The 27697-nt window shown below is 43.4% G+C and overlaps 1 protein-coding gene across 1 annotated transcript in view; it reads left to right on the top strand.

Annotated features, from left to right (window-relative positions):
- The first annotated feature begins 549 nt into the window (after window positions 1-549).
- The window catches only part of LOC310984299 (importin-13-like), a 31166-nt gene continuing 4018 nt past the window's right edge, over window positions 550-27697 (top strand). The window contains exons 1-18 of the mRNA XM_083969477.1: window positions 550-634; window positions 1072-1158; window positions 7610-7735; window positions 7826-8182; window positions 9408-9661; window positions 14496-14636; window positions 15469-15610; window positions 15993-16159; window positions 16452-16572; window positions 16885-17032; window positions 17131-17312; window positions 20628-20654; window positions 20807-20941; window positions 22825-22977; window positions 23362-23442; window positions 23563-23700; window positions 24766-24862; window positions 26854-26906. Of these exons, the coding sequence (XP_083825603.1) occupies window positions 1090-1158; window positions 7610-7735; window positions 7826-8182; window positions 9408-9661; window positions 14496-14636; window positions 15469-15610; window positions 15993-16159; window positions 16452-16572; window positions 16885-17032; window positions 17131-17312; window positions 20628-20654; window positions 20807-20941; window positions 22825-22977; window positions 23362-23442; window positions 23563-23700; window positions 24766-24862; window positions 26854-26906 (2391 nt within the window). The 5' untranslated portion in view covers window positions 550-634; window positions 1072-1089. The remainder of the gene's footprint in view (window positions 635-1071; window positions 1159-7609; window positions 7736-7825; window positions 8183-9407; window positions 9662-14495; window positions 14637-15468; window positions 15611-15992; window positions 16160-16451; window positions 16573-16884; window positions 17033-17130; window positions 17313-20627; window positions 20655-20806; window positions 20942-22824; window positions 22978-23361; window positions 23443-23562; window positions 23701-24765; window positions 24863-26853; window positions 26907-27697) is intronic.

A 27697-nucleotide genomic window follows, 5' to 3' on the forward strand; every position in this document is an offset into this window, starting at 1 on the left:
AAATATTTCTTCCATAAGGGGGAGGTATCGGCTACACTAATGTGATATGATATATCTGGTTTTGCAAGTTGAAAAATCTTCTATTCTTCTATAGTTTACATATTCTAATGAGTGTAATAGGTTATTTGAGGGGTTTTTGTAATGATGCAAACACCATGGTTCTTCCATGGATTCAATGTTCAATGTAAAAGACCTAGGCCTACTCCAAGCGTTTATGGGGCATATAATACAAGTGCTGTTGATGTACGAAAATTCAAGTGGTTTTGCTTGCCTAAATTAAAAAAAAAAAAAAGTAAACTGAAACACAATAGCTGCTGTTTCATCTCATGACTCAAGCTCCGCAGATAACTCAAGGAGGCTAATAACAAACACGTAACTGAGTAATAATATAAAAACGCAAAACAGGCGATTTACCACGTTAACTTTTCTTTTTTGGGGGGATATTCCCCGTCGTTAACCATGTGGGGAATTTGGAAATTGCTGTTTCATTAACCGTGTTATTGGGTGGTCCTTGACCAGTTACGCTATTTCCCACAGCGCCTGAATGTAGCAGAACGCTCCCGGTGGGTGACGGAGCAGAGGCAAAAGCGATAGGAGCTGCCAGCATCGTCTCAAAGCATCGCAGGACAGGAAGGTGTGGAAGTATTATTGGTTTCGACCGTTTGGACATAATACAGGGAGACTGCACTGTTTTCATAATGTTGTCACACTCTGAAAATGCTTCAATACCTGTTTCTCATGGTATCATTCGGTACCAGAGTGGCGTTAAGTTACATGCACTGCTATGTTAGCTGGTGTGGCATTAGCATTGTGGAGCTAGCCGTTACTATAGAATCCTGATAGCGGAGGCTAGCGTTAGCTACCGCGCTCTCAAGTTAAACGAGCTAATGTTAGCTTGCCGGTTAGCTTCTTGTGCGAGCCTTAAAACCAATAATTTGTGAGATCGTCCAATTAACTTACAGATTCCGCTTGCTGTTGGGGATTTGCTATGGAATCGGCTCTGTCTAAAAGGAAAGTGAAATGTTAGCTGTTAGCTCCTGAACGTGTCGCTCCTCTCTGATCATTTGACAGCTCCGTGTCAGCGGAGATATGGACACACCGGGGAGGATAGCAGCCACACCGGACGCCCTGGACTTCACAGTGGAAAACGTTGAGAAGGTGAGTGTTTGGGCCAGTAACGTTAGGTCCTGTCAGCAGCCTGCCCTGCTGGCTGGATAACACGACGGGTTTGTGAAGTAACGCTAAAGAAGTCGTCATGTTGCAAATGAGGCACGCGACTTGATAAATAAACTGGCAGAGCTTCGTATGGTCTTCAACCACATGAAGAATGCATTTCATTTTACAGATTTCATATGTTTGCCCTTGGATACAGGGGTTCGGATGGATCAACCTGCCCCTGTCACAGCTATTCTAACGCCTTCGGTTTAGTTTTAACTTCGCAGCCGGTGTTCAGATACATATAAAATGAGTAGACGAGTACAAAATAACAGGTTGCAGCCGATTCACTGTCATGTCTGTCACTGTGAAATGATTGGGTCTTCTTGCGCTATTCGGTGTTGAATTGAATATTGGCAGTGGCAATTGTGGCTGCCAGGTTGTTGTGGTAAATATCTCTGCTGGGTGGTCACTGACTCGGACGAGAGCGAATGGGTGGGGAGACAATGGAGAGGGAGGGGGGAGGAGGAGAGAGAGAGGAGCCGAGTTGATGTGATAAGATGGACTGGAGGGGTGTGTGTGTGTGTGTGTGTGTGTGTGGGGGGGGGGGGGGGGGGGGGGGTCGATGTCTGTGACAGTGGCAGCAGAGAAAGAGGAGGGGGGGTGAGAGGATGCGACAGATTTCATTAGAGGCAGGTTTGAGGGGGAGAGGCTCAATCCTGAAAAAGGAAATGGATTGATGTTATATTGATATTTTGCTTTCTGCTTTGCTTTATTAAAAAAAGAGGCAGGATGACAAACACCAAGCTTCTGTTCTGTCTGCCCTTGGACAATTTCCGTTTCCATGTGTTCGTGTTTCGTTTCTGCGTAGAGAGAGAGGGATTTGTGAAAATGTGTTATTTTTTAATTTGTGGGGAAAATACTGAAGTTTTAGCCCAATTTTGACCACATGAAGTGATGTTGGATGAAAGCAAAGTAAATGTATAACTAATGCAAGTGATACCCAACCTCATGAATTTCCATGAAGTATTCAAGTTGTCCGGTACAGTATGTAGCCTATGTGTCGCAGCTACAAGTGAACTACTGCTGACCAAAATATCCCAAGCCAGCAAATTAGTGCATCATATTAACATTTTAAATGTTTTTTCATGTTTTTTTCTGTGATGTCATTGATGTGCACTCGTCAGTTCTTCCTCTTTTGGGCATACCATAGGTGTCAAGATGAATTAATGTCATATCTGTTTTTTTTTTTTTTATTCATTTTTAAATTAAATGTCAGGTGCATTTTCGTACCTTGTGAAATTCACATTAGTCTGCTCTAAGTGGTGCAGCACTTTCAGTAATCTCATTAACTGATAAAACACAACCAACAGCATCTGAAGCAACATATCCCATAGAGGCTGTGACCACTTTGGTAATAACACTGCACTTGCCTTTCAATGCTGATAAGTTGCTGAAGAGCCAGTTATATTTAGAGGGCATATTCTGACTGTTTGGGCTGAATGATATACTTAGTTGTTTATGGAATCAGCACCATGCTGTCCGTCCCTCAGTGAAATACGGGAGACAAAGGGTTCCTTCAGAATCAGCGTGTGCACTTGAACATCGTATTAGTGTCTGCATCAGACCATCAGCTTAACTCTTTCATCAGCAATTTTATGAGCTTTTCTGCAGACAGTCCCAGCAGCAGGTCATTTTACTGTGAATATTCCCACCAGCAGCAGGTATGCCAGTGTCGGTATTCATCCAGAGTCATCAACAGAAAGAGAAACGGTGCCTCTTACAAGATGATGAGAGAAAATACAGTTACTAAAAGAGTGGAATAAAAAAAAGATGCGGAAGCGTCACTTGTGTACAGTGGGCTGTGGTGGAGATGATGGTTCCTGGCGCAGTATTTGTATGTGTCCAATAGATAGGCCTTTGTTCAGGCTTGGGCCAGTCAAACAAACTAGCACATTGTCAGTAAAGTTGTGTGCATAATGAATGTGTGCGTATGCCACCTCAAATTTCCCCATGACTATAATGAGCTTCACAACTACTATCCACTAGGCAAGTGGATTTTAGAGTCAAGTCGGAGGTCTACTGAACTGATGTGTGCAGGACCAGGTCTATTTTTTTGTTTTGTTATTTCTTTATGCATTTCTTCCCTGAGCCAAACAACTGCACAGCACGGCATGGGTCCGCGTCTTGCTGGGATCATCCCTATGTTCCCCGGGTCCTATGTTCCCCACTTTGTATGGGACCGGGGAACATGGAACCCTTTTTCTTAAAAAAGGTCCTATGTTCCCCTCTTTTCCCCAGAAGGACCCGGGGAACATGCAATTTTTGTACCCATATCTGGAAGTGGAGTTGTGAGTGACATGGCATATTTTTGCCTATTTTTGAGTGAGAAGTTGAGTTGTGACTTTGAGTGAGAAGTGTAGGCAAATTGTCCCATTGGTTGGGTTTAGGCAATGAAGAAAGGAGTTGGTTAAGTTTAGTAAAAAGAGCAGGTAGAGGCTAGACAGGCCAGATAGATAGAGAGAGTCCATCGACCAGCAACAGCGGGGAACATAGGACCCTTTTTCAGAAAGAGGGTCCTATATTCCCCAATAGGGGGGGGACATAGGTACGCTCCCGTCTTGCTCAGGGGCACTTGGTCAGACATGGCATTCTGTTGTTGTTGTTATCTGGAATCACCCACACACAGGATGTTTTCCATCCACGTCCAGTCAGGAGTGCTGCTCAGCTCCAGGTTCCTGGCTTGTGATGGAAACTCTCTTCAAGTAGGAGGAATCAGATGTGTGTGACAACAAGTGCAGTGCAGTCTCTCCCTCCTAAGTAGTTGGAGGTAAAAGCAGAGGAGATGATTCAGCCTGCCAGCCCAACATATTACTGGACAGAGCGAGGCAGAGAAATCTGACACTGCATCATGTGTTGACTTGTTTTGTGAGACATGGGAGCATATTTCAAGGAAAACGAGAACCACTGAGAATATTCCATCCTCTTTCTTAACAGCATCGTACAGTTAATTGGTGTGTTTTAAAATGTTGTCTCATTACCATGCTTGGAAGTTGAATCACACACCCATTGATTAAGTGACTATTTGTGATTAAGTCTTCTGAATTGTGAGGTGTAAAAAAAATTGTTTATGTTACTGCTTTTCATGTGTCTGAGATGTTATCACTATTGGCAACGTGGTATTCTTAATTTCTCTCTTGGCTGTGTGCTGTTAACAACCACCCGCGCAACCACAAACTACTCTCCTCAGTTCCCTCATTAGTCACCGCTCCGCTGCGTGCCTTTGATTCTCACAGTCATAGCATGGTGTCATGATGGGTCACTGCTGTGACTCCAGCACCCCAAACACCCCCCTCACCCCCCCATTTGTCAAAAACAGAGATTTCTCTTATGTTTACAAAAACATAAAGACAACCTCTTCCAAACCAAACTGCTTCTCCTTATCCACATCTAGGGATGTCACCATTACTTGTTTTCACAATTAATCGTGGTATTAAAATAATTGAATTGTAAAAGTTTTAAAATACTGTCACTTCCCAGAAAAGGTTATGTCGGCAGATTTTGTAGGAATTTAGCGTGTCATTTGTAAGAAAAAAAAAATATTAAAACAAGTTCAAACATTTGAATACTTATAACATTTCCTCTGAATGATTAATAATTGGTTCTGTATTAATAGAAACATTAAATATTTTGTTTATATAATTAGTAATGCAATTATATTTGGACTGTGTTTGATTTTACCTATTCATAGTGTTGTAAAATCATTTAAAGGGACAACGAGGAGTTTCTCCAGCGGCAGAACGAAAAATTCCGCGACAATAAAAAAGTCTCATATTAATGTGGATGAATCTACGCTACCCACACTTGTTAACTTTCGGTTTCGTGGCGAGTCATGAGAATAACGCTGCCGAATCGCTGTTTATGGTGGGAACTACGACGGTATGTGATCGTCTTCCAACCTCTGACTTTAATTCTTGATGAATGAAAACATGAGTCTGTCTTGCGCCGGTCAAAGAATTTTGTGGTGCGCGGAGGCTCATAAATGTAGTGTGAAAACACTTCGCTTTTCCAAAACTCCTTGTTGTCCCTTTAATAGAAACATTAAATATTTTGTTTATATAATTAGTAATACAATAATATTTGGACTATGTTTGATTTTACCTATTCATAGTGTTGTAAAATCATTTAATATCATAATTGTAATAATAATGATTATTTCAGACAATAATTATACCAAGAAAATCTATAATGGTGACATCCATATCCACATCTCTTGTATTACACTTGCTGTTAATTGAATTGATTGGTTTATGTTTGTCCCAGCAGCTGCAGTAATACATGTTACATGAGAGCACATACAGTAGTGAACCTGCATATCTGAGCCGGGCTCTTTGATTCACATCCCCCCTTCCCTTCCCTTCCCTTCCCTTCCCTTCCCTTCCCTTCCCTTCCCTTCCCTTCCCTTCCCTTCCCTTCCCTTCCCTTCCCTTCCCCCCTCCTGCTGTAAACAGGCAGGAGAGGAGGCTGGTGACCTTCCACAGTGTCTGCCAAGAGCACACCATCCTCAGGTGAAGCCAGGTGGTTCAGGCAGGTTGTGGCCATCTGGAGACACAGTCAGTTGCCTCGGCTGCAAATAAACACTACCGTTTCTACGGGTGTGCATCCTTTCAGCTTGTTTCAGGAGCCTATTAATTACGGACGATTACTGTTGGTGGAGATAACTGCTGCATGTCTGCTGTGAGTTCTAGGAGGAGACGGTCAGTGATTCTTTGTGAGAAGATTAAAGCGGTGAAATGAGCAGACTGTTTTGTGTCTCGTGCTTTGATGATAAACTAAAGAAGGACAGACAAACTGTGCGCTGCAGGGCTCCAGACTCACTTTTTCTTAAAAGGAGCACAGTGGCCTCCTAACTTAAAATTTAAGGAGCGCAAGCAGAAAATGTAGGAGCACACACACCGTTAATTGACTTGCAAAAGCAAATATTCACATTTTTTAAAATATGATCCTCACACACATTGGCCTGTTACCTGTAATGTCAAATTCCAGATTATTAGAGTCGCCACTTCCTAGAAAAACAGCCAATTTGCTGGTTGCATATATGCAAGTAGATGAAAAATTTACTTGCACACTCTCAAATTGTAGGGGCAGAAATGCTTCCATTTAGGGGCAGCCTGGAGCCCTGCGCTGTTTAGGATGGGATGGTGAGGAGAGGTCTGTCATCACACAGTGGACTGCGGTAATGATCCGCTGCTGCTTTTAGACTCTGTTATCACAGAAAGGGCAGAGTGGAGCTAATGCTGTTCAGAATGGACTCTTAAAAATGATTCATGGAAACGCCTTGCTAAATCACAGTGTATTAAACTACACAATAATATAAATCTTTTATTACACAGCTCTATGTTGACATTGTCCACTTAAAATGTAAAAAAGTATTTGATGAAAACTAAAACATGATCTAGATAAGCCAAAGCCACGTAAATAAGCACAAATGCTGCACATAATCAGCTCATTAACACTCGGGCATGTTCAGAGTCACATCCAACACATAGAGACAGAGGTAATTGTATTGCAGGGTGGCAAACAGGGAGAGAACACCACCTGAGACTCTCTGGTTCCAGCAGGCGGGGATGCGGTGTGGATTTTCGTCTCCACAGCTGCAGTTGCATCATTGTACGCCGCCGATCCATCTTTGTTTCTTTACAGTGTTATTGATCTTCCCTCGTTACACAGTCTAAATGTCTGTAAAGGGGGAACGGGGAGAACTGAAGACTGAGATGAAGATAGAAAACTGATTTATGTAATGAAAGGGGATGTTTGATGAGCTGGAGGCAGATGGATAGAAGGAGAAGGGTGGCTGTTTGTGGAGGAACTGATGTGAGCAGGCTGCAGGGGTAAAAAGACAAGGATCACAAGCTTAGAGAATGGATTTTTTTTTTTCCCGGTGTTGCTTGTCAGACACTTAGTGCTGGCTGCCAGCAGTTTGTGTTCAGCATGTACATACAGTATGTGTGTGTTTGTGTGAGACGGAGAGGAAAGAATACAGGCATTCTAGTTCCTAAGCCTCTCTTCCGATCTCTGTCAGGATTAGAGGTGTCTGTTTGATTAATGCTCCTGCTTTCTCTTGCTTTTATTCCCCCATTTATTCTTACATTCATCCTTTATCTCCTCTTTGGCTTTCTTCTTCTCCTTCACTCAAGTACTCAAATTACTCACAGCTGTATTTTAGAGCGTTTTCAGGTCATTGCTTTCTCCATTGTTCAGGTTTTTGCAGTAACTGTCCACTATGGTGATTCTGTGGCAGGTAACCAGCTCTTTCAGTGGACAGTGTTTGTCTTCTGTTGTGGATGCATGCAGCGTCCTCACAAACATTTCTGTCATGGACAAGCATCCACACACTGTATGGATTCCTTTGACCTTTCTCTGTTTTCTTCTTCCCTGTCTCCTTCCCTCCCAGGCCCTCCACCAGTTGTACTATGATCCCAATATAGAAAACAAGAATCTGGCCCAGAAATGGCTAATGCAGGCTCAGGTCTCACCTCAGGCCTGGCAGTTTTGCTGGGCCCTCCTGAGCCCAGATAAGGTACGGTGGACACATGAACATAGACACATACACATGTGTTAAAATAAAACCTTTTTGCATCATTTGCATCTGTTTTATCATTCCTCTCAGGTGCCAGAGATCCAGTACTTTGGCGCTAGTGCGCTTCACACCAAGATCTCTCGCTATTGGTCAGACATCCCCACCGATCAGTACGAGTCTCTGAAGACGCAGCTGTTCTCCCAGATCGCCTGCTTCTCGTCCGGCTCCAAGATGGTGCTCACCCGGCTGTGTGTGGCCCTGGCCTCGCTGGCGCTCAACACAATGCCCGAGGCCTGGCCGGGCGCCGTGGCAGAGATGGTGCGGGTGTTCCAGGAGGAGGGGGGAGGGGTGGACGGACGGGCACGCTGCCTGGCCTTGCTGGAGCTGCTCACTGTCCTGCCTGAAGAGTTCCAGACCAGCCGCCTGCCACAGTACAGAAAGGGACAGGTATGTCTGCAGGCTCCGCCTCCCCCCAGCACTGTGACTAATACTAGGGACTTTAAGCAACAGCGGATTTTGCCACGGCTACGGCAGCCGGAAATAAATCTCTCCTGACGCTGGTGCTGTAGCCGTTAAATCCGTAGTAGTCATTAAGCAAGATGCTGCGGCTGCGGTAGCTGTCGGATCAAACAGCTGATCGCTCACGTGACAGGGTGAGGGTAAATAAACACAGCTGATGTGAGCAACTAGCGCAGACCTGTCAAAATGTCCTGTCCTGCGTCAGGTGTTCTGCACAACGTCAGGTAGCCTATAACATGAACGCAGCTCAAAGCGACCCGGTGCCTCTCACGGTGACCAAGCTCAGATAAATACATTGGATCAGCTGTAGTCTACCACGTGTCCTCCCGCATAATATAATATGCATAATATACCGATCACACAGGGAGAGCATGAAGCTGCTTGTGTGATGTTCTGTATCAATGTTTAGGCTTATTCGTCAGTGCTTTATGTTGTCATGATAGCCTAATTAATATATGCTGAGAAATAAGATTGTAAATCTAATCCTACAGGGAAGACCAATTTATGTTTAACGAATGAAATACAGTATTGTTTTGGTCATAGTAACTGATAATAAATAGGCTATGTTTAATTCTCTCTTTTTTTTTGGGGGGGGGGGGGCGCACAGCTGTTTATTTTTCATTAAGGGGGACTCACTCTCTCACACTTTGAAAACCCCTGGGTTAGTGTGTCTCTATCAACCGCAGAACACGTTTCATTTCAGAAATACAACGAAAACCATGTAATTCACTCGCCTGAGACACGCGTTGTAGCGACAGCGTGAGAACGCTTGATTTTCCGTGGGAGATCAGCCAGCGACGGCAGGCAACGCCGGCACAACGGCTTAAGTCTCGATCAGCAGAGCGAAGATCTATTTCCGGCTGCCGTAGCCGTGGCAAAATCCGCCGTTGCTTAAAGTCCCTAGTGACAATCTGACGTTCCTTTGGATTCTTGGATTTGAGAACTGACTTAACTGAACTGAGAACTGACTTGTGTTGGCTGTGGATGCTTTTAAAATGACAATTCTATTAATACAGCTACTAATTTTAGACTGTTTGATCCCAGAAAGTTTCCTTTTTTGAAACCTGATATTTGAAAACCAACTGTTCATAGATAATGACACAGCACATAGCCAATGCAACCAGTCCAACCCTTGTTATCCTCCTCCCTGTAGGTTCGGGGTGCCTTGGGCCGGGAGTGGGGGTCAGTGTGTCCCTTACTGCAGCAGCTGCTGCGACGGAGCGACAGCCCCGGGGCAGTGAAGGCTCGCGTGCTGCGCTGCCTGTCTTCCTGGGTGCTGCTGGACGTGCCCCTCAACGAGAGCGAAGGTCTGGTGCACGACTGCTTCAGTGCCCTGCCTGACCCAGAGCTCTTTGACACAGCAGTAGAGGCAATAGTCAACGCCATCTCACAGCCTGACTCCCAAAGGTGCGTACTCCCGTGGGAACTGCATAAATATATTCATATTTAGAATATACATATACGTGTGTAGATATATATATATATATATATATATATATATATATATATATATATATATATATATATATATATGACGCAGGACAGGACATATAGTATTTCACATGACAAATACCGTAAAATTCTGAATGTAAGTCGCAGTCTATTTTTGAGGGTCTCAAACTGGGAAAACAAGGTTTTCTGTCTCTATTTGTTAATAAAAACATTATACCCGTGAAGTTTCTGTGTTGCAGTGTAGCTCTTTGTTTGTTATTTTAGATTAAAAAAGAAAAAAGAGATCACAGGGTAATTTGAACACTGTACGTTCAGTGCGATAAACCAAGCTCTATCTGACTGCAGTCTGATCACTGAGAATGCATGTTAATGCCAGGTGTCAACTGGGCTGACATTTACCTTGGTCTATAGGTTGCACCAGTCTATAACACGCACCCAACTTTTTAGAAAAAAAAGGGGAAAAAAGGGGCGACTTATACACAGAATTTCACGCTAAGTGCCAGTGTGTTCTCATATTGGCATAACAACACAAGAAAAAAGCAAAATACTGAAGTAACGATGCTATGGCATGAAGGCTTGTCATGGCAATTAACTGCAAAGGGTAAATGAGCAGAAATGGAGGTATGGAGGAGAATGGGAAGAGAGGAGAAAAAGGAAGCATTAACTAACAGCAGGAAACAGACAGGGTGGGCACTGGTAGGTCATTAGGGAAGGAAGAGGGGATTGATACAGGGCAGGTTGACAGCCAGGGGGAGGAGAGCGGCATTTCTCGGTTGGCTAGCGTTGCTATGGCTACAGAGCTGGGGAGAGATTTCATCATGCCCTGGCTGATTCAGACATGGCAAGCACCCATTACCCCTCCCCTAAAGAGAGAGAGAGAGAGGGTGAGGGGACGATGAAAAGAGAAAAAAGGGAGTAGGGCAGGGGAAGGTGTGAAAGTATGCAGGCATAAAAGACACCACGGCCGTGTCTGTGAAGTTGCTGCTGAGCAGACAGTTGAAATGATGGCAGGCAGACGGAGGGGAGACCAGCTACAGGTAGAAGAGGTTCCACCCATAGACTGTAAAAAGAATGGACGTAGCGTCCGTGACGTCACCCATTGGTTTGGGGGAGTCTGTTTTGTGCCGCTACTACGGGGGTTAGAACCGCGCCATGTTGGATTCTACTTGCCATATTTGGAGCGGTGCGGCCGTTGGCCGGCCGAGAGCCCGCCCACTGGCCTCGTAGCAGCGGTCGCCGGACCTGTCACTCAACGGTTCTGCGCCCTGATTGGCCAGAACTTTAACCCTAATAATAGTAAAACGGTAGAGTTTAAAAAAAATTCACCCCCCTCAGAGTGTGTGCGGGGGTAGAAACTATCGATTGAGACCAAAAAAATAAAATGTACCAGGCTGTAAATATGTTTTTTTAAGCTGTAAAATCGGCTATTTTAACATGGGGCTCGATTGGAGTTGCTCCCTTCTGGAGCCAGCCCCCAGCGACAGTCGAGGGGATTGCAGCTTTTTGAATGCGGAAGTGAGCTTCACTTCTCAGACCGACAACTGCCCCCTTGGTTCCACCATGTCGGCCACAGATCCAGACTTTCCTTTTCTAAATTTCACTTCTTATTTCCCACAGCCCTGTGTCATGTACTTGTTTGTCAGATCCTCCCAACAGTCCTGGCAGTCTCATTAGCCGTGTCTCTTGAGGAACATGTGGCCTTTGTTTTTGTCAATGCGTTGTGTGAATCATGGGGTTTCATTATAGTCGTGTCTCCTGTGTCAGTGGTAAGGAACACAACTGAATTGGAAGACATATGTTTTTTTTTCTTCATTTTTCCATCTGTGGATTCTGTTCTGTTTATTTAGAATTCCTTATCGTTTCTTCGGGCTATTCCTTTCCCCTTTCTCTCCTCTCACATCCACCGCTAAGCCCTCCTCCCTGCCTCTTGTTCTCTCCCTCTGTTTAAACACATTACAGTCAACTCATTTGGGGGGATGCTATTGGTCCAGCTGCATCCTGTTGCCAGGCAACCTATTTCCCCTGTCTCGGAGTGTTGCAATAATTGCAGAGGGAATCGGAGATGAGGGAGGGGGAAGTGGAGGAAATGAAGGAGGAGTCAGGAAGGAGGGAGAATGTGAAGAGCAGCAGGGCAGCCGGCATAAGGGGAGAGGACAGACTGCTATGAGGCTGCAGGAGACACTCTCAGAGGAACCTCCTGATTGTCGTCTCTTATGAGGGGAACAGTGAAAGATGCTAATTCATTCTACCCTTTTAATCACATCACATACACACCAAGCCCTCTGTTCCTGAGCTAAGAGTGCATGGCCTGCATCTGTAAAGCACCTTGTTAAAAATGAATGATCTTCTGAGTGCATGAGTGCAGTCTGCCATTCACATGAACACACACACACACACACACACACACACACACACACACACACACACACACACACACACACACACACACACACACACACACACAGTCACTCAGAGTTAAGTGCAGTCGCTCCCTGCCTTGCGCTCTCAGAGTTCCTCAGACAGCAAAACACAGAGGATGTGGGGCAGTACAAACACAGGTATGGCTTATTAGATGGAGGCCAGATTCAGACACGTTGGATCTCACAGTGGGGTGGAACTCTCCCTAAAGAAGGCTGAATCAGCTTCATGATGCAGGAGCACACATCCAGCTCCTTGGCTTATAAGAAGGCCGGAGGGAAATTATAATAATAAATGCTTCTCAGGACTGTGGTAAGACATTTAGCCTGCAGAGCAGAGGATACTGTACCGCATCATGTTTTCCTGCTACTTTTTCATGTGGCGACTGCTGTTCTCTCAGGGATTACACTAATGCTGAATTGGTTGATTATCAGTGCACATAATATTAATCAACAGTTTGATTATTTGAATAATTGTTTGTTACTTCCGAATGGAAAATGCTTTTTGTGCTTTTAGACAATTTCTTGACATTTCGTTGATGAAATAATTGGTTGAGTAGTTGAAAAAGCCACTGATTGATAATCACAGTAATTGTAGCCCTAGATAAAATCCTTGAAGAAAAAACAGGATCACAATAGTGTTTTCATTTGAGTTCAGTCCCACAATCTGACTTTGTTATTGATGAATATTCATAGTAGGATTGGGCGGTATCTAGATGTTGATAGATACCGTTAAACCTCAGTCACCAAAATGTTGTTCAGACAGGGAACAGCTACCAAACACCACATAAGAATACTGAAACAATAACAAAACATGTACATTACCAACATTAACACATTTTATTAACATTAAATAGCTTATAACAAAATGTGGATGGTGCTGCTAAAAAACAAACAAAAAGGCAGTGCTGCCTCTCCAGCCGGTTCACCTGCAGCTGTCAGAGGAGCTGTGCTGCTCCTCTCTCTTCAGCCTGGTGCTGGGCTGCACTTTGTATTTCTAAAATGAGTTCAACATGAGAAGATCTAACCTCCGTCTGAGCACTGATCAGCTGATCAGCTGAGCCAGATCACAACAGATGTGGCGCTGCTCAGCTGTAGCAGCGTCTCTGTGTGTTTTTATAACATCGGCAAGAAAAAAAACATAGGCACAAGCCTGCAAGACACACATGGTAACTATGGCAACATCGTGCTTCAAATCTCCCTAAAGGAAAACAGTGTGTATTACAATTTTTTTTTAATGACAGTAATGAAACTGATTTGTTGCTATTTTAAGATACTGTGGTATACCTTATTACCGTATTACCACCACAACCCAAAGATTATTTGAATAATTCTTTGTTACTTCTGAATGAAAAATGCTTTTTGTGCTTTTAGACAATTTCTTGACATTTCATTGATGAAATAATTGGTTGAGTAGTTGAAAAAGCCACTGATTGGGGCGGTGTTGAGGCTATAGTCACTGCAGGCGGCCCCTGTTCGAATCCTGCGTCGAACGGCCCTATCCTGCGTGTCATTCCCCCTCTCTGCCTCCCATTTCCTGTCTCTCTCAACTGTCCTATCAAATAAAGGCATGAAAAGCCAAAAAATTTACCTAAGAAAAAAAGAAAAAGCCAGTGATCAGAGTAAATGCAGCCCTAGATAAAACCAGGTATAAAAACAGGATCACTGTACTGTTCGGTTGAGTTTAGTCCCACAATCTGACTTTGTCATTATATATTCATCAACAAAGGAGCCACGTCCATACTGGTGTTGTCATGGAATGAAAGATGAAGCACGCCTGCCTGCATACCTCAAACCACCTCTGGGACTGACACATGGAATATACCAGCGCTCACACATGCACAATAATCTCCTCAGTGACATTCAGGCGCACATAGACAGACACACACGCACACACTGTTTGTCTGCAAATGTCACCCCTTCACTGGCTGTCATTAAGGATGACAGGAGGATGTTGTGTGATGTTGTCACATGAGCAGATCTGAGCCTGTGTTGTGTATGTGTGTGTTTGTGTGTGTGTCAGCATGGGGAACATGGATAGCTTAGACAGCAGGAAGACGCAGCACCGCTCTAGATGTAGTGTTGTACTGTGGTGTGGGTTTTAGGCGGTGGGTGTGCTGGATCAGAGGTCGGACTGACTTGGACTGTGATTTGATTTGAAATGAACACTGTTGAGAGGGAGCAATGAATACATCAATCTAACTGTTGTAGCCATGTGAGTCAATCTTGATTCAGAAGGCCGGGCTCACTGGCTGTCCATGTGAAGATTCTCTCCCCTGTCTGCTTTGAATTCAGTTTCTGTATCACCTGGACTCTTACCTCTGATTTTTTTGATGTTCATCTCTTGGTGTGTATGTGTCCATGTGTTGTAGATATGTGAACACTTTGCTTAAACTGGTTCCTCAAGTGCTGGCCCTCCAGGAGCAGCTCAGAGAGGCCGTTCAGAATGGAGACATGGAGACCTGCCACGGTATCTGCAGGATCGCTGTCACATTAGGAGAAAACCACTCTCGGTATGTGTGTTCTTTTTCATCAAGTAGGTGTGCATCAGTGTTAAAGAGATAGTTCAACGTTTTGGCAAATTGGCCCATTGCCATAATCCCTATAGTCATAGCAGTAGGTTCGTTACCTTTATTTGTCGGTGTAAGCTATTTTTAGAACGGCGGAGCGGCAGGCTGCTCAGGGCTATGCTATGGAGGCTAAGGGAATTTCTTGGTTTCCCTCATCAAACTCATCAAATACACAATCCAACAACTCCAAAACGCTGTCGTGGACAAGTTGTGAGCTGCACATTCACCACACTATGAGATAATAACGGAACGTTACGAGACGGAGTTGTTTTAGAGGTAAATTCATGCAACACCGCTGATGCGCGTTGCGTTCAGGGACAGTTTTTCAGCAAGCAGACTCTGTATTTACCCTGTATTTACCTCGAAAACGGCGCCGTTTCGTAATGTTCCATTATTATCTCATAGCGTGGTGAATGTGCAGCTCACAACTTGTCCACCAGAGCGTTTTGGAGTTTTGGGATTTTGGGATTTTGTATTTGATGAGTTTGATGAGGGAAACCAAGAAATTCCTTTAGCCTCCGTAGCGTAGCTCTGAGTAGCCTGCTGCTGCTTACACCGACAAATAAAGTTAACGAACCTACTGCTATGACTATAGCGATTATGGCAATGGGCCAATTTGCCAAAATGTTGAACTATCCCTTTAAAAAAAACAAACCTTTTATATTGATGACAACAAATATCAAATCTGTTTTAACCGCTGCAATAACAAAATACAAATACTTGCCAGTTTTGAACTGCTCCCAACAACTAACAGCTTCTCTCTGTTGTTCTCTAGGACTCTGCTGGAGCAGGTCGATCACTGGCAGAGTTTTCTGGCTTTAGTCAACATGATCATGTTTTGTACGGGCATCCCAGGCCACTACCCGGTCAATGAGACCACCAGCTCCCTCACACTCACCTTCTGGTACACACTACAAGTAAGGAAAAGGAAAATGTCATCTCAGTTTACTTGAATTTATTTGAAAGTAGTGTAATGGTAGCCACGTAAAGAGCTTTGCTCTGTGCCAAGGCTCAAACACTTGTCTGAAACACTCCTCTTTAGCTAGACTGTATAAAAACATCAATATGAACTCAACCTGAAACTCCTGATTGTAAAAAATGTTTCACTAAATGTGATTTTGTGCTTTTTGTCTTTTGCATTATCCAACATAATCAATTAGCTATGCACTGAAGTGTGGATAGAAAATAACAACGCCGTCATTTAATATCTCTAATAGAAAACTGACATTTACTTGAGTGTGAAACACTGTGTTTGCCAAAACAGAAAAACTAATTCTCCTCCTTGTCTTCGCTCCTCAGGATGAAATCATGTCGTTTGAGTCAGATAAGCAGGCGGTGTATCTGCAGGTCTACAGACCAGTGTATTTCCAGTTGGTGGATGTGTTGCTGCACAAGGCCCAGTTCCCATCGGACCAGGAGTACGCGTCTTGGTCTTCAGATGAGAAGGAGCAGTTCAGGATCTACAGGTGTGTATCTGTTTGTTTATTTGGATTTGTATTCCTTCCCCTGCTTCTGTGTGTGTCGTAGATTCCTATTTGGGCTTTGCACTGTTGTGTGCAAGTGTTTCACTGACAGCCTGAGTGTTTCAGAAATTACTCACTGACAGGATGATTGGTCAGCAAATGAGTGTGTTTTTCTCTAATAGACTCACTGGACTGGCAGCTTGGAGGGCAGAACCTGTCTGGCAAATATATGAACCCATCAGGTTTCAACATGGCTCGCCCCTAACGTGTCTGTTTGTGCATGTCTGTTCTGCAGGGTGGATATCTCAGACACACTCATGTACGTGTATGAGATGCTGGGAGCAGAGCTGCTGAGTAACCTGTATGATAAACTAGGGAGACTGTTGACTAATGCAGAGCAGCCCATGTCATGGCAGGTGGGTAGGTGGCAGCGTTGCACAGAAACCGATACTAAAAATGTGTCAACCTAGATTTTCAAAGAGCAGTGCATTTAAAAAAAAAAAATCTTTTCATTATTACCCTTCTTCACATTGCTACATTGCATAAAGCCTCAAGCTAAACCTAAATAAAAGTCAAAAGAAAATTTAGATGTATATTTATGTAATTTAATTTACTATTTGTTCTCAAAAACTTTGAACTTTGATAGCTGAACCTACTTTCACACCTCCAGCTTTTGTAATTGCTCCCTTATTGTTGTCCCACATACTGACTGTGTTCCCCTCCTCCAGCACACAGAAGCTTTGCTGTATGGCTTCCAGTCCATTGCAGAGACGATAGATGTGAATTACTCTGACGTCATCCCAGGCCTGATAGGACTCATCCCCAGAATCAGCATCAACAATGTCCAGTTAGCGGACACCGTGATGTTCACAATAGGTAAGGTATAGCCAGGTGCTTGTTGTATCATAGCAGCTGGAAAAATCAATGAAAGTGAATTCTTTGATGGTTCAGTATGTGACCTGTTGTCCCACCAGGAGCTCTGGCTGAATGGCTGGCAGACCACCCAGTGATGCTCAGCAGTGTCCTGCCCTTGGTGCTCCAGGCTTTAGGGAACCCAGATCTCTCTGTTTCCTCTGTCTCTACACTCAAGAAAATCTGTAGGGAATGCAAATATGACCTTCCACCCTACGCAACTAACATAGTGGCTGTCTCTCAGGTACACATATGCTTGTTTATTTTTTGGAGTATGCTATTACTTTTTCATTACCTACTCAGTTCATTGAGTATAAAAGCCAATAGTTGTTGTTGTTGTTTTTTTTTAAATTTCACTCATTATCTACTCACCCTCATGTCGACTAAGAGCTGTGAGAATTTTCAGAGTCCTCCGTGCCTTCTCTGAGTTACGGGGGGGTCTGCGCAGCAGTATTTGTCAATGGATACCAACTTTCTTCGTCCAAAAAGACACACCAAAAAACATCCAAATACCTCCATAGTGCTCGTCTGTAATGTCCCTCTTGTATTTAAGCCCCGACATGAGAAATTGTTCTGAAAACAATTAAATAAGTCAGTGCAAATCTCTCAAGAGGGACATTACAGATGATCACTATGAAGGTATTTGGATGTTTTTTGGTGTGTCTTTTTGGACGAAGAAAGTTGGTATCCATTCACAACCATTATATGGACCCGTAACTCAGAGAAGGGACGGAGGACTCTGAAAATTCTCACAGCTCTTAGTCGACATGAGGGTGAGTAGATAATGAGTGAAATTAGAATTTCGGGTGAACTATCCCTTTAATTCTTTTAACTCTTTCGCGACCATTGACGAGTTAACTCGTCACAGCCTGCCGAACGTTCACGACCATTGACGAGCAAACTCGTCAAAACCGTTTTTTTACAGATTACGATAATAGACACTCTGAGGTACCCTGTGTGTGAATATGGTAGTCCTCTGATATGTAAAACTGTTTTAAACTAATATCAAAACATAATATTTTTTATAAACTGTGTGATCTTGGTTTTGTTTGAGTAATCGTTCTCCTTGAATGCTGCTGTGGGGACAGCGTGCAGCGCTGTGCGGCTGTCGGCTTTGACTCGGCTACAGTGTTGCGACTTTCTCGCTGAATCTGGCGACTTTCCAAACCCTCTTTTGACAAAAGCGACCGACGACAAATGTGGCGACTTTTACCGGTGCTGTTACAAACGTTTATGGTTTGGAGACTCGGATCTGAAAGCCCGTTATCACGGCTGTTTTCACGGCGCTGTGCAGCAGAGCGGGCGCTCTGCAGCGGGGGCTGTGACCGGCCGCCCCCGCCACAGAGCACTCATCGCCGGCCAGTCACACAGCAGTGTCCCGGAGCTGCTGCGCTGCAGCCAGAGACCCACACCGCTGCACCGCTGCTCTCCAGGCTGCCACACCCCCCAGATATGCCTACAAATATATTTATTTAGCCGTAGAAATGATTTGGGAGACATGCCACACTGCAGAGTAGCGGTAAAATGAGCGGATTGCCACTTGACACAAAAGTGCGTTTTTCTCTGAAACTAGAGCGGGAGCTCCGTTTTTGGAGAAACCCAGCTCTCTTCTTCTCCTTCGCACGCACGAACGAAACGGCGGAAAAACTCGCCGTTTTTTCGTGGAGCACGTTGTAAAGTCACTCTTCAATCACGTGAAGACCGTTTGTTTCTAGGTGACGTACAGAGTTCGGTTCGACGTGAGATAAAAGGTAAACAAATAGCCAAAAACATGTGGTCCTGAGCGGATGTGCTGAGGAATTAGTGTGGTCGCGAAAGAGTTAATGTCTTTGGTGTTGCAGATTTTTGTTATCTTCCTGCTTTCCACAAATACAATTTTCACACAAACATAAGCAGCAATGAACAGGTCATCACACTCCTGTGCCCCCATGGGAAAGCTCACAGCACACGCAGCCGCTCATTGTTGCGACTGCCAGGCCCCACGCTCAGACATTTCTGTGGGCTGCAGGGAGAGCGAGGCAGCAGACAAGATTTATTGCATTTTTATTCTTTCTGAATTGTGTCCATCAGGTGAAGCCAGACACACATTTCGAAACCACAGAATAAAATGTCATAGAAATGAAGCGCTTATCAGTCATGAGTTACTTCCTGTTTCTAGTAGGTGGCGCTGTGAGTAAACCTCATAGGTGCTCGGTCCGTGAGTGTGATCATACATGCGTTCAGGGCAGGACTTGTCACTCCAACACAGTGTTACTGCTTCTCACATTCTGTTTTTTTTTTAACTCTTTATTTATAGATCATTTTCATCTTTTGGTACAAAACAAAAGACAAATACAAAACATTGAACAATTACCTCGCATTCAGTTTTTGATGAGAGTCGTGTCTTGAACGCGTCCATATGCTAATATTCAGTCTTAGCAACCCCACGTAGGAACAGGAAACGTTTTCCACTAATCCTACACAGGCAACCGCGCCCATCTCCACCTGGCTCACAGAATGCATAGGAAGCTGCCGATGCTGCAAAATGAAAACTGTGGGGTTTTGTGTAACCTGCCTCTGGTGTCGCAGCAAAATTTGATCCTTCACCCTAACAAATCAACTCACTGTCATCCCAGCCTTTTTCACACTGCCAACAACTTCATATATAAGATTAGATATTCCTTTATTTGGGAAAATTTCCATCTGTATTCCTTCCAAATTTGCTTACATAGTAGGGGTGGTGAAAAAAGTCGATTAGTGATTAATCGTGATAATGGTCTGGATGAAATCGATTTTTGGAAATGTATTATTGTAATGCGGTTACTGTCATGCAGGATTTAACTGCAGCTCCATCTTGGCTGAACACAGCGTGTGGATACATTTTGGTTTCATGGCAGGAGCTCTAAACATGACGACAGGACACACGTTGTCTGCAAACATACTGGTCTTGTTTAGCTCCGACTGACATATCAAACCCTCGACGACGGGACACGTTGCCTCTCCGCTCCGTCTCCGGAGCCCAGAGCAGGTGGAGACCCAAGATCACAACTTGCTGTTGCATTACTCCGTGATTTTTTACTTTTCTCCCTTGTAGTATGGATGTGTTGTATCATAAAATGTTTCCATCTCCACCCACTATCATTTTTTTTCCTGCCGGCTTCAGCTTCAGGACTGATGATGTGGACTAATGTTGACAAATGATGATTTTATTGTGTTACATTTTTAAAGTTCCAAAGCTGCATCTTAACTCAAAAACTCAAACAATGGACATTTATTTGTAAGTGTGGACATTGTCTTTTTTTTTTTTTTGTCTGTGAAAGACTAAATCTAAAACAAAAATAAATTAATTGAAAAAAATAATAATTTGGACAACTACACTACACAAATTGAAGGTGCTTTGAGGTCTAACTAAATGAAAGAGAAGTTAAGTAATTCAGCAGCTGACTGTTTTTTAATGCTGCAATAAGTTTGTGGTGTATTTTGGTTACTGGCCTGCTCGTTGCTGCTTGGAGTTTTGAACTTTGTCACTTTCCCTGAACTTCTCAAATAACAGAACCTTCACTCTGACTTTTCCTTCCAGGAGGTGCTTATAAAGCAAATCCACAAGGTCAGTGTTTTTCCCCACTCTCTCTTTTTGCCACTCAGCTCAGAAGTGACATTTAAGTCAGAAATGCTGTCTGTCCAGTATGAAATGCTTCAATGACTCTAAGCTCTCATGGTTGAACGCTAACAAAAGCCTGTGATCATGTCTTCCTGCAGACGAGTCAGTGTATGTGGCTGATGCAGGCTCTGGGCTTCCTGCTCTCTGCTCTCCCAGTGGAAGACATCTTAAGAAACCTTCACTCTCTCATCACCCCGTACATCCAGCAACTGGAGAAGCTAGCGGATGAGACGGTGTGTACACAAACCTATATGTAACAGTACACACACACACACACACACACACACACACACACACACACACACACACACACACACACACACACGCAAACAGAGAAAGCACAGTTGGATTGGGGCCAATAGGAACAGGCTTTGTGTCTGTGTGGTATCACAGCAGTGGAACATTTCTCTGTGGGACCAGATTGGATATGACCCTGCACTATGGGCTAGTGACTCACATGGAAGCAGCAAAAACACACTCTGCCTCCCTTATAAACACACAACACAACAAGACAAATTCAGAGTTAATTAAATGAAAAAGTACACTGTACATTTACAGTAGGATGTATACATACTCCAAGTCCTCATTTAAATGTCCAAGTCTGGATGTTAGTGACTGTTATGTTGGATGGTACAAATATGGAGACGTGCTTATCTAAAAATACACAGTTTGATATCTAGTGGATGTGGAGTGAAGAATGTCTCCTGATCCCTTGTCCTACACTCGGTAAAGACCTCGGGTGGGGTGAATAGAGACGTCAGCTTAGATGAAGGTTTTCATTTCTCTCTGTGTGTCTGTCTCTGTCCCTGTCTCACCCCTCAGTTTTACACACACACAGAGTGGCACAGCGTCTCGTCCATCCTTTCTGACTTCCTCCCTCCCTTATTGTTTTCTGTCTAGCTTTGTGATGTATCGGCATTACATCAGACTAAAGAATCAAGTGCTATGTTGGGAGTTGGACAAATAGTGGCACCTAGTGGGGGCGCCTTCAGGTTACATTACATCAGGGGTGAACGACTGTGACGTCTCTCGTGGCTGACAGCAAAAGCTGATGCAGCCACTCGGATGAGGATGCTGAGCATCATGTGCTCCCATGCAGCACTGGCTGTAGAACGGAGCAACATGGTGAGGGAGGCAGAGAGGGGAGATGTGGCTGTACAAGGGCGTGGCAGCCACATCTCTGTCCTCGTCGTCGTAGTCTTTTGGCTCTGTTGCATCACCATGGAGACGGAATAGATGAAGGGCTGCTAGCAAAACCCTAATTAATGATTTCACCGTGTGTGCATGTGTGTAGTTAGAAAATGAGCCGTGACCTTCTCTCTGTCACACTGCTGAAATCTCCACGCAATGACTTGTAGTGTATCTGGACTCAAGTTAGCTCCTATTTGATTGATTAAATATTCTTAGCTAACAGTTCTCTTTCTTTGTCACCTCATTGCATCACATTTAACATATTCTCTGGCTGATATAGATATTCCATTCAATCCTTTTCAAAGTGCGTACCCTGTTCATTTTGACATCATGCCTTTGTTTTTATTTATTTATTTATTTGCACCATAAAAATCAATGACAATTACAAAAACAGAAATGAAACAAGAACAGTAAGTTTAAACCCTATTTGGGGTTATACAAAACACCTCCCCAATAAATATGCAGAGATTCAAAAACAGTTCAACAACAACACAAAATAAAGCAATACAAGTGTTTATTTGTAACAGAAAGAGTCCAAATAAAACTATAAGTATGTATAAGTGTAAAATGACTGCGCAGGAGTGGGTGAGCAAGCATGTACAGATGATGATGAACCAATGATATTATACTAGGAAAAGAAACCACTGGGAGTTTTGATATATCAGATAGGCTTCCAGAAGTTTATTTACTGCATGAAGATGAGAACTCCAAAGTGAAGAACCTCTGTAAGCTGAAGAAAAGTGACTATGTGTAGTGCGGCAAAAGGGAGGATGAAGTTTATCAGTGTGTCTTGTGTTTATGGTCTTGAATATTTCAGTAGCTGATTCTTAAGGTTGACACTAAAATAGACTAAATGAGTGGGATGAACAGTGGGGTTAGGTTGTTTACTGAGATGATTAAATATCGGTATGTTTTCTTCTTTCAGCCCAATCCCTCCAATAAGTTGGCCATCATCCACATATTGGGGCTGCTGTCCAACCTGTTCACGACGCTGGACATCAGCAAGCAGGATGACGAGTCGGCCGACGGCTCAGCACCACCTGTCAAAACAACCCCACCCCCACCTGGTCCAAACCCAGTAAGCCACCACGCACCAGCGTCACAGCAGCATTGGCCAGTTTACCCAGTACTCTGACTATTATGACTGATAGACTTGGCCAAAATAAACATAGAATCTATTCCATGTAAAAGCTTTGTGCACAGCAGTTTGGTAGTTGTGAAATGCTTGCAGCCTTCAGAGTTCTCTTCCTCCCTCCACCACTGAACACGCAGGCTATCACTGGTTGAAGTAGCGAGGCTTGCCAACAGGAAAATTGTGCCCTGTCACTCAACCATGCTCATTAGTGATTCTGCTAGCAGGCATGCACCCATGTGAAAAGCTTATGTGTAACGCTGCATCTTGTTTATTACTTTGCTTTCTGTTCATTCGATCACATTGTAATGACATTTTCCTGTGTGTCAGGTGGTGGTGGTATTGCAGCAGGTGTTTGCTCTCATACAGACGGTCCTCAGCAAGTGGCTGAATGACTCACAGGTTGTGGAGGTAAGTCTTCAGCATGTGCACCCACATACTGTCAAGCATCCGCTTCTGTAGAACACAGCCCGTGAGTAAACTCCCATGTGATGACATTTCAATCGAGCCAATCTTCATTTCCTTCCTCAGGCTGTGTGCGCCATCTTTGAGAAGTCAGTGAAGACTCTGCTCCATGACTTTGCTCCCATGGTGTCTCAGCTCAGTGAGATGCTTGGGCAGATGTACAGTACAATTCCCCAGGCCTCAGCCCTGGACCTCACGCGACAGGTAAACTCACACAATAAAACACATATTGGTGTATTTTCTTAACTCTGCGTGATACAAGCAGAGATCTCAGAACTTTGTGAGAAGGGGCTGTGCATGTAAAATAAGCTATGCACCCAGGACTCTGGGATTAATGAGGATAGAGTTTGTTCATTAAAAAGGAAATTAGTTTACATTTCATACACAGCCTTTAGAAATAGATGAACTCATTTCATTTTCTTCTATCATAGTTAATAGTTTTTTGATTTTCAAGTGATTTTTTTTGTCATTAAAGTATTTATTTAGTTTTCATCATTCATTAATATAGATAACTTGCAAAAGACAACAAAAACAAAACACAAAAAGGCAGTCAAAACTAAACTTAAGGACAACACCCCTCTGTACCATTGTATTGTTTGTGATTATATCAACTGTGATGTGTTTCAAGATATGCTTAATGTATATGGCCTTAATATATAAAAAGAAATAGACCCATACTAAATGGAACTTCCCTTTAACATAGTTCTTCATGGCAATCAAATATTCATAAGATGCAGTCTCCGTCATCAGTTGAGTCCAAGTGATTTGTTTTAAACAACCGTATTTTCTACAACCAAGATGAGAAAATCCAGGTAACAGGTGAGAATTTCAGGAAATCAGCTCAGGAAAGGATGTATTCCTCGGTGATTTATACAAGTCTTGAAACGTGCCAGATCGTTACTCATAGCATTTTGTCATAAAGTAAAATCACAAATAAAATCCAGGTGCAACTGCGACTGAAAATGACACTAAAATAAAATAATCTTAATAAGTCAGTCTCCACAGCTAAGCAGCAGGGCATTTGGAAAATTCTGATACATTTCGACATAGTAAAGCTGTGCTCTTATTTTGGAGCTTATTAACTCACTGCACCAGGCGACAGTGGCAAATAACCTTGGTCCTGAAATGCAGTATGTCATGGAGACGGAGAGAAGTCAGAATAGTAAGCAGCTGTAGGTGAAGGCAGCTGGAACAGTCTGTTATCACCTGCTTTCTTGTTTGCAAGGAAACATAGCGACTCGTGTCTGATCTGAAGTCTTGCTGTTTCAGATGGTGCATATCTTTGCCAGTGAGACGGACCACTTCCCACCCATCAAGGCTCTGTTTGAGCTGGTTACCTCGGTAACGCTGTCCATCTTCCAGCAAGGTAGGGGGTTCGGCATCGACTGTGAATACTGTGCACTGTTTGTGTTCATGTCAGTGGTAAAGCTTCTGATGCTATTTGATTTCCCAGGGTTCAAAATCACTTCTTTGTGTAGCGGGTGAGAAGAGTGACATTGTGAACAAATTAGTTATATTAAATGATTCATTTACCAATGAATTAGAAAAAGTAAATGTATTCCATATTTCCTGTATATCATAATGACATCCCATATTCCCACAATTCCTGATGTTCTGCAGCATTTCTAGACAGTGAAGCAGCTGCAAATAGGAAAATGATAAAAGATCAGAGGTCACTGGACTCTGCTGTCTCAGTCAACCTTTAAACATTTGCTCTCATTACTCATTAATGTAAATGGTAAGAAGAAGAGTCAAAGTCTGTCTGCTTAAAGCCTCATATGATGATGTAATCAGTGCAGACTGTTGCCACCAACCATTGATTCAATCACTTCAAGCTCATTGTAATGCTTCTAACAAACCACATGTCGCAGTGTGTTTTCATATTGATTGGCCTAGTCCTTGCTTATTCCATTTTTTTAATTTTTTTTTTTTTTTTACATACATGAAGTTGTGAATGGATTTCTGTGTTTGGGCTGCATGAAAATGACTTTCATCCTCATGTGCGTCACGTGACCCTGGGGCCAGACTAATGTTCTGATTTTCACTCAACATAAGATGAACATCAAAGAGTTGACAATTGACTTGACTACACTTGGCCTAGAGTATTTGTATCAGGACTGTCTGCTGCTCCCCTCCCCTTTGTGTTGTCCCTTTTTTCCCCTCTCTTCCTTTCCTGCTTTGACTGGTTCAGTAATGGCTGCCTCTCCTCCTGCCTCTAAACTCTTTCTTTTCTGAGCAGGTTCCTCCCAGTAGACAGTATCAGTACAGGATACAGTCACAGCACAGAGACCACTGGCTTATTCAGTGGGCTGAGGTTTAACAGAAGCGGGCGAGTCGGCTCAACGCGGCTGCAGCCACCGCTGTGCTGGGTTTCGAGTCAGGCTCCCTGTCACAGCCCTCTGAATAAGCTCTGGATTTCCTCCAGGAGTTGTGACTGGATGAGGGCCGGGAGGGGGGTGAGGGGGGAGGTTGTTGAGTAGGAAAACTTGTTTGGAGTCTGGGAACATCTAAAGCTGGGCGCTCACTACAGACGTTTGTTCTGTTTTAGTACAAGTTTGCTGTTGGAGTACCTCCAACATCAATCTTGAGCCATCAGAGTAAACCTTGTTTGAAAGTCAGGATTGTGGATGTGGATTCTTCAGGCCAGAAGCCTCTACAGGAAGTGTGTGTTTTTAATTGTGCATCATTTGTGCTCTGTCACGTTTTTTTTTTTTTTTACAAAGGTCCTGTAGTCTGTGTCCAGCATAAGGGAGGTAGTGATATCTTTGAGAGTGATTCAAACTGATGGCTGTGGGTTCACCTTTGAAGCAAAGGGGATGATTTTGACCAGTTCTGAATGAACCCTTGATGCTCACCTCTCTCCTTGAGGCACTTCCTTCAAGGAAACGTGTTGCTTGCTGCATGTTGTTTGATCACAGTGGTGCCAGCAGTGTCTCATGGGAGAGGTGAAGGGGGTTGGATTCAGCTTTGGGCCCCTTTTCCTCCAAACTGTAACACTGAACAGTAACAGAGGTGCCTCCTGGGTTCCCACTCCAAACCCACTTTTGTTTCTTTAGGTTTGTTCTTTTTCTCTCGTTACTTCCTTTTCTCTTTCTCTCTAAACAGACCCATGTCTTTGTCTTCTGCCTGTTTTTTGTTTTTGGTTGGTCTGTTCTTTCAAGACTCCGCCAAAGCTTCATATGCCCCCCCCTCCCTCCTCCTTCTACCCCTTTGTTCCTTATTCACCTGTAAATTATTTCAATGAAATATTTTTGAGTTCTTTTATTTCCACATGACTGTTGAATCTATTCAGTTGCTGTTTGTATATTATTCTTATTCTCTTATGATTTCTTAAGTTTCATCTTTATTATATTTTAGGACCCAGGGATCATCCTGATATTGTTGATTCATTTATGCAACTCCAAGCTCAGGTGTGTTTTTGGTTTCTTATTTCATTCACTTTGGGTTTCTCTCTCTTTCCTTCTCTAATTTCTCCTTGTTTCTCTGTCCTCTTCTCCTTCTCTAAATCTCTCTCTATTCTTTGTTACTGGGCCCTAAGGTGTCCCATCACATAGGCAAGGCAGTGGAATGCAACATTAGGGGAATGTTTGAGAGAGAGACCTCTGTCTCTCCTCAAACACCTGTGATTCTAACAGTCACCCCGCCACACAGACCTAGTACTAACCTCATGTAGGCCTTTTGATTTCACTGCAGAAACCACCTTCACCTCCTTCTGATGGTCCCATTATGACAGTGTTATGAACTCAAGTGTCCTGCCAACTTTAAGAAATTACTTCCATGTGAATATTTAAAAACGCTGTTGCCGAGAGACAAGCGATGACAGCTAACATTAGAAAAGGTTAAATACATCTAAGATGTAAGGATATTCTCCTGAGACAACCATCTAATCCTTGATGAATTATCATTAATTTATGCATATCAATATATTATGCCTGAAAATTGACAATGTCAACCACTATTTGTCCTTTTCCTGTAAAATCGGCACAATCGCAAAACATCAACACACTCACAGCCTCTTGGGAAGTTGATGTAACAGCGTGTGTTGGAGCCTTGTGGTCCTAGGTGACTGGTTAGTCTCTGAGCCCAGTCTTCCTCTGAAGTCATTCCAGCCCAGAGCCAATCAAAGCCCAAATGAATTAATATTCAACTAATATTAATCAGTTCAGACAAATTGGCTGATGGCTCTCCTGTTTTATATTTT

Source organism: Trachurus trachurus (genome assembly GCF_905171665.1).
Source record: "Trachurus trachurus genome assembly, chromosome: 4".
Classification (NCBI taxonomy): domain Eukaryota; kingdom Metazoa; phylum Chordata; class Actinopteri; order Carangiformes; family Carangidae; genus Trachurus; species Trachurus trachurus.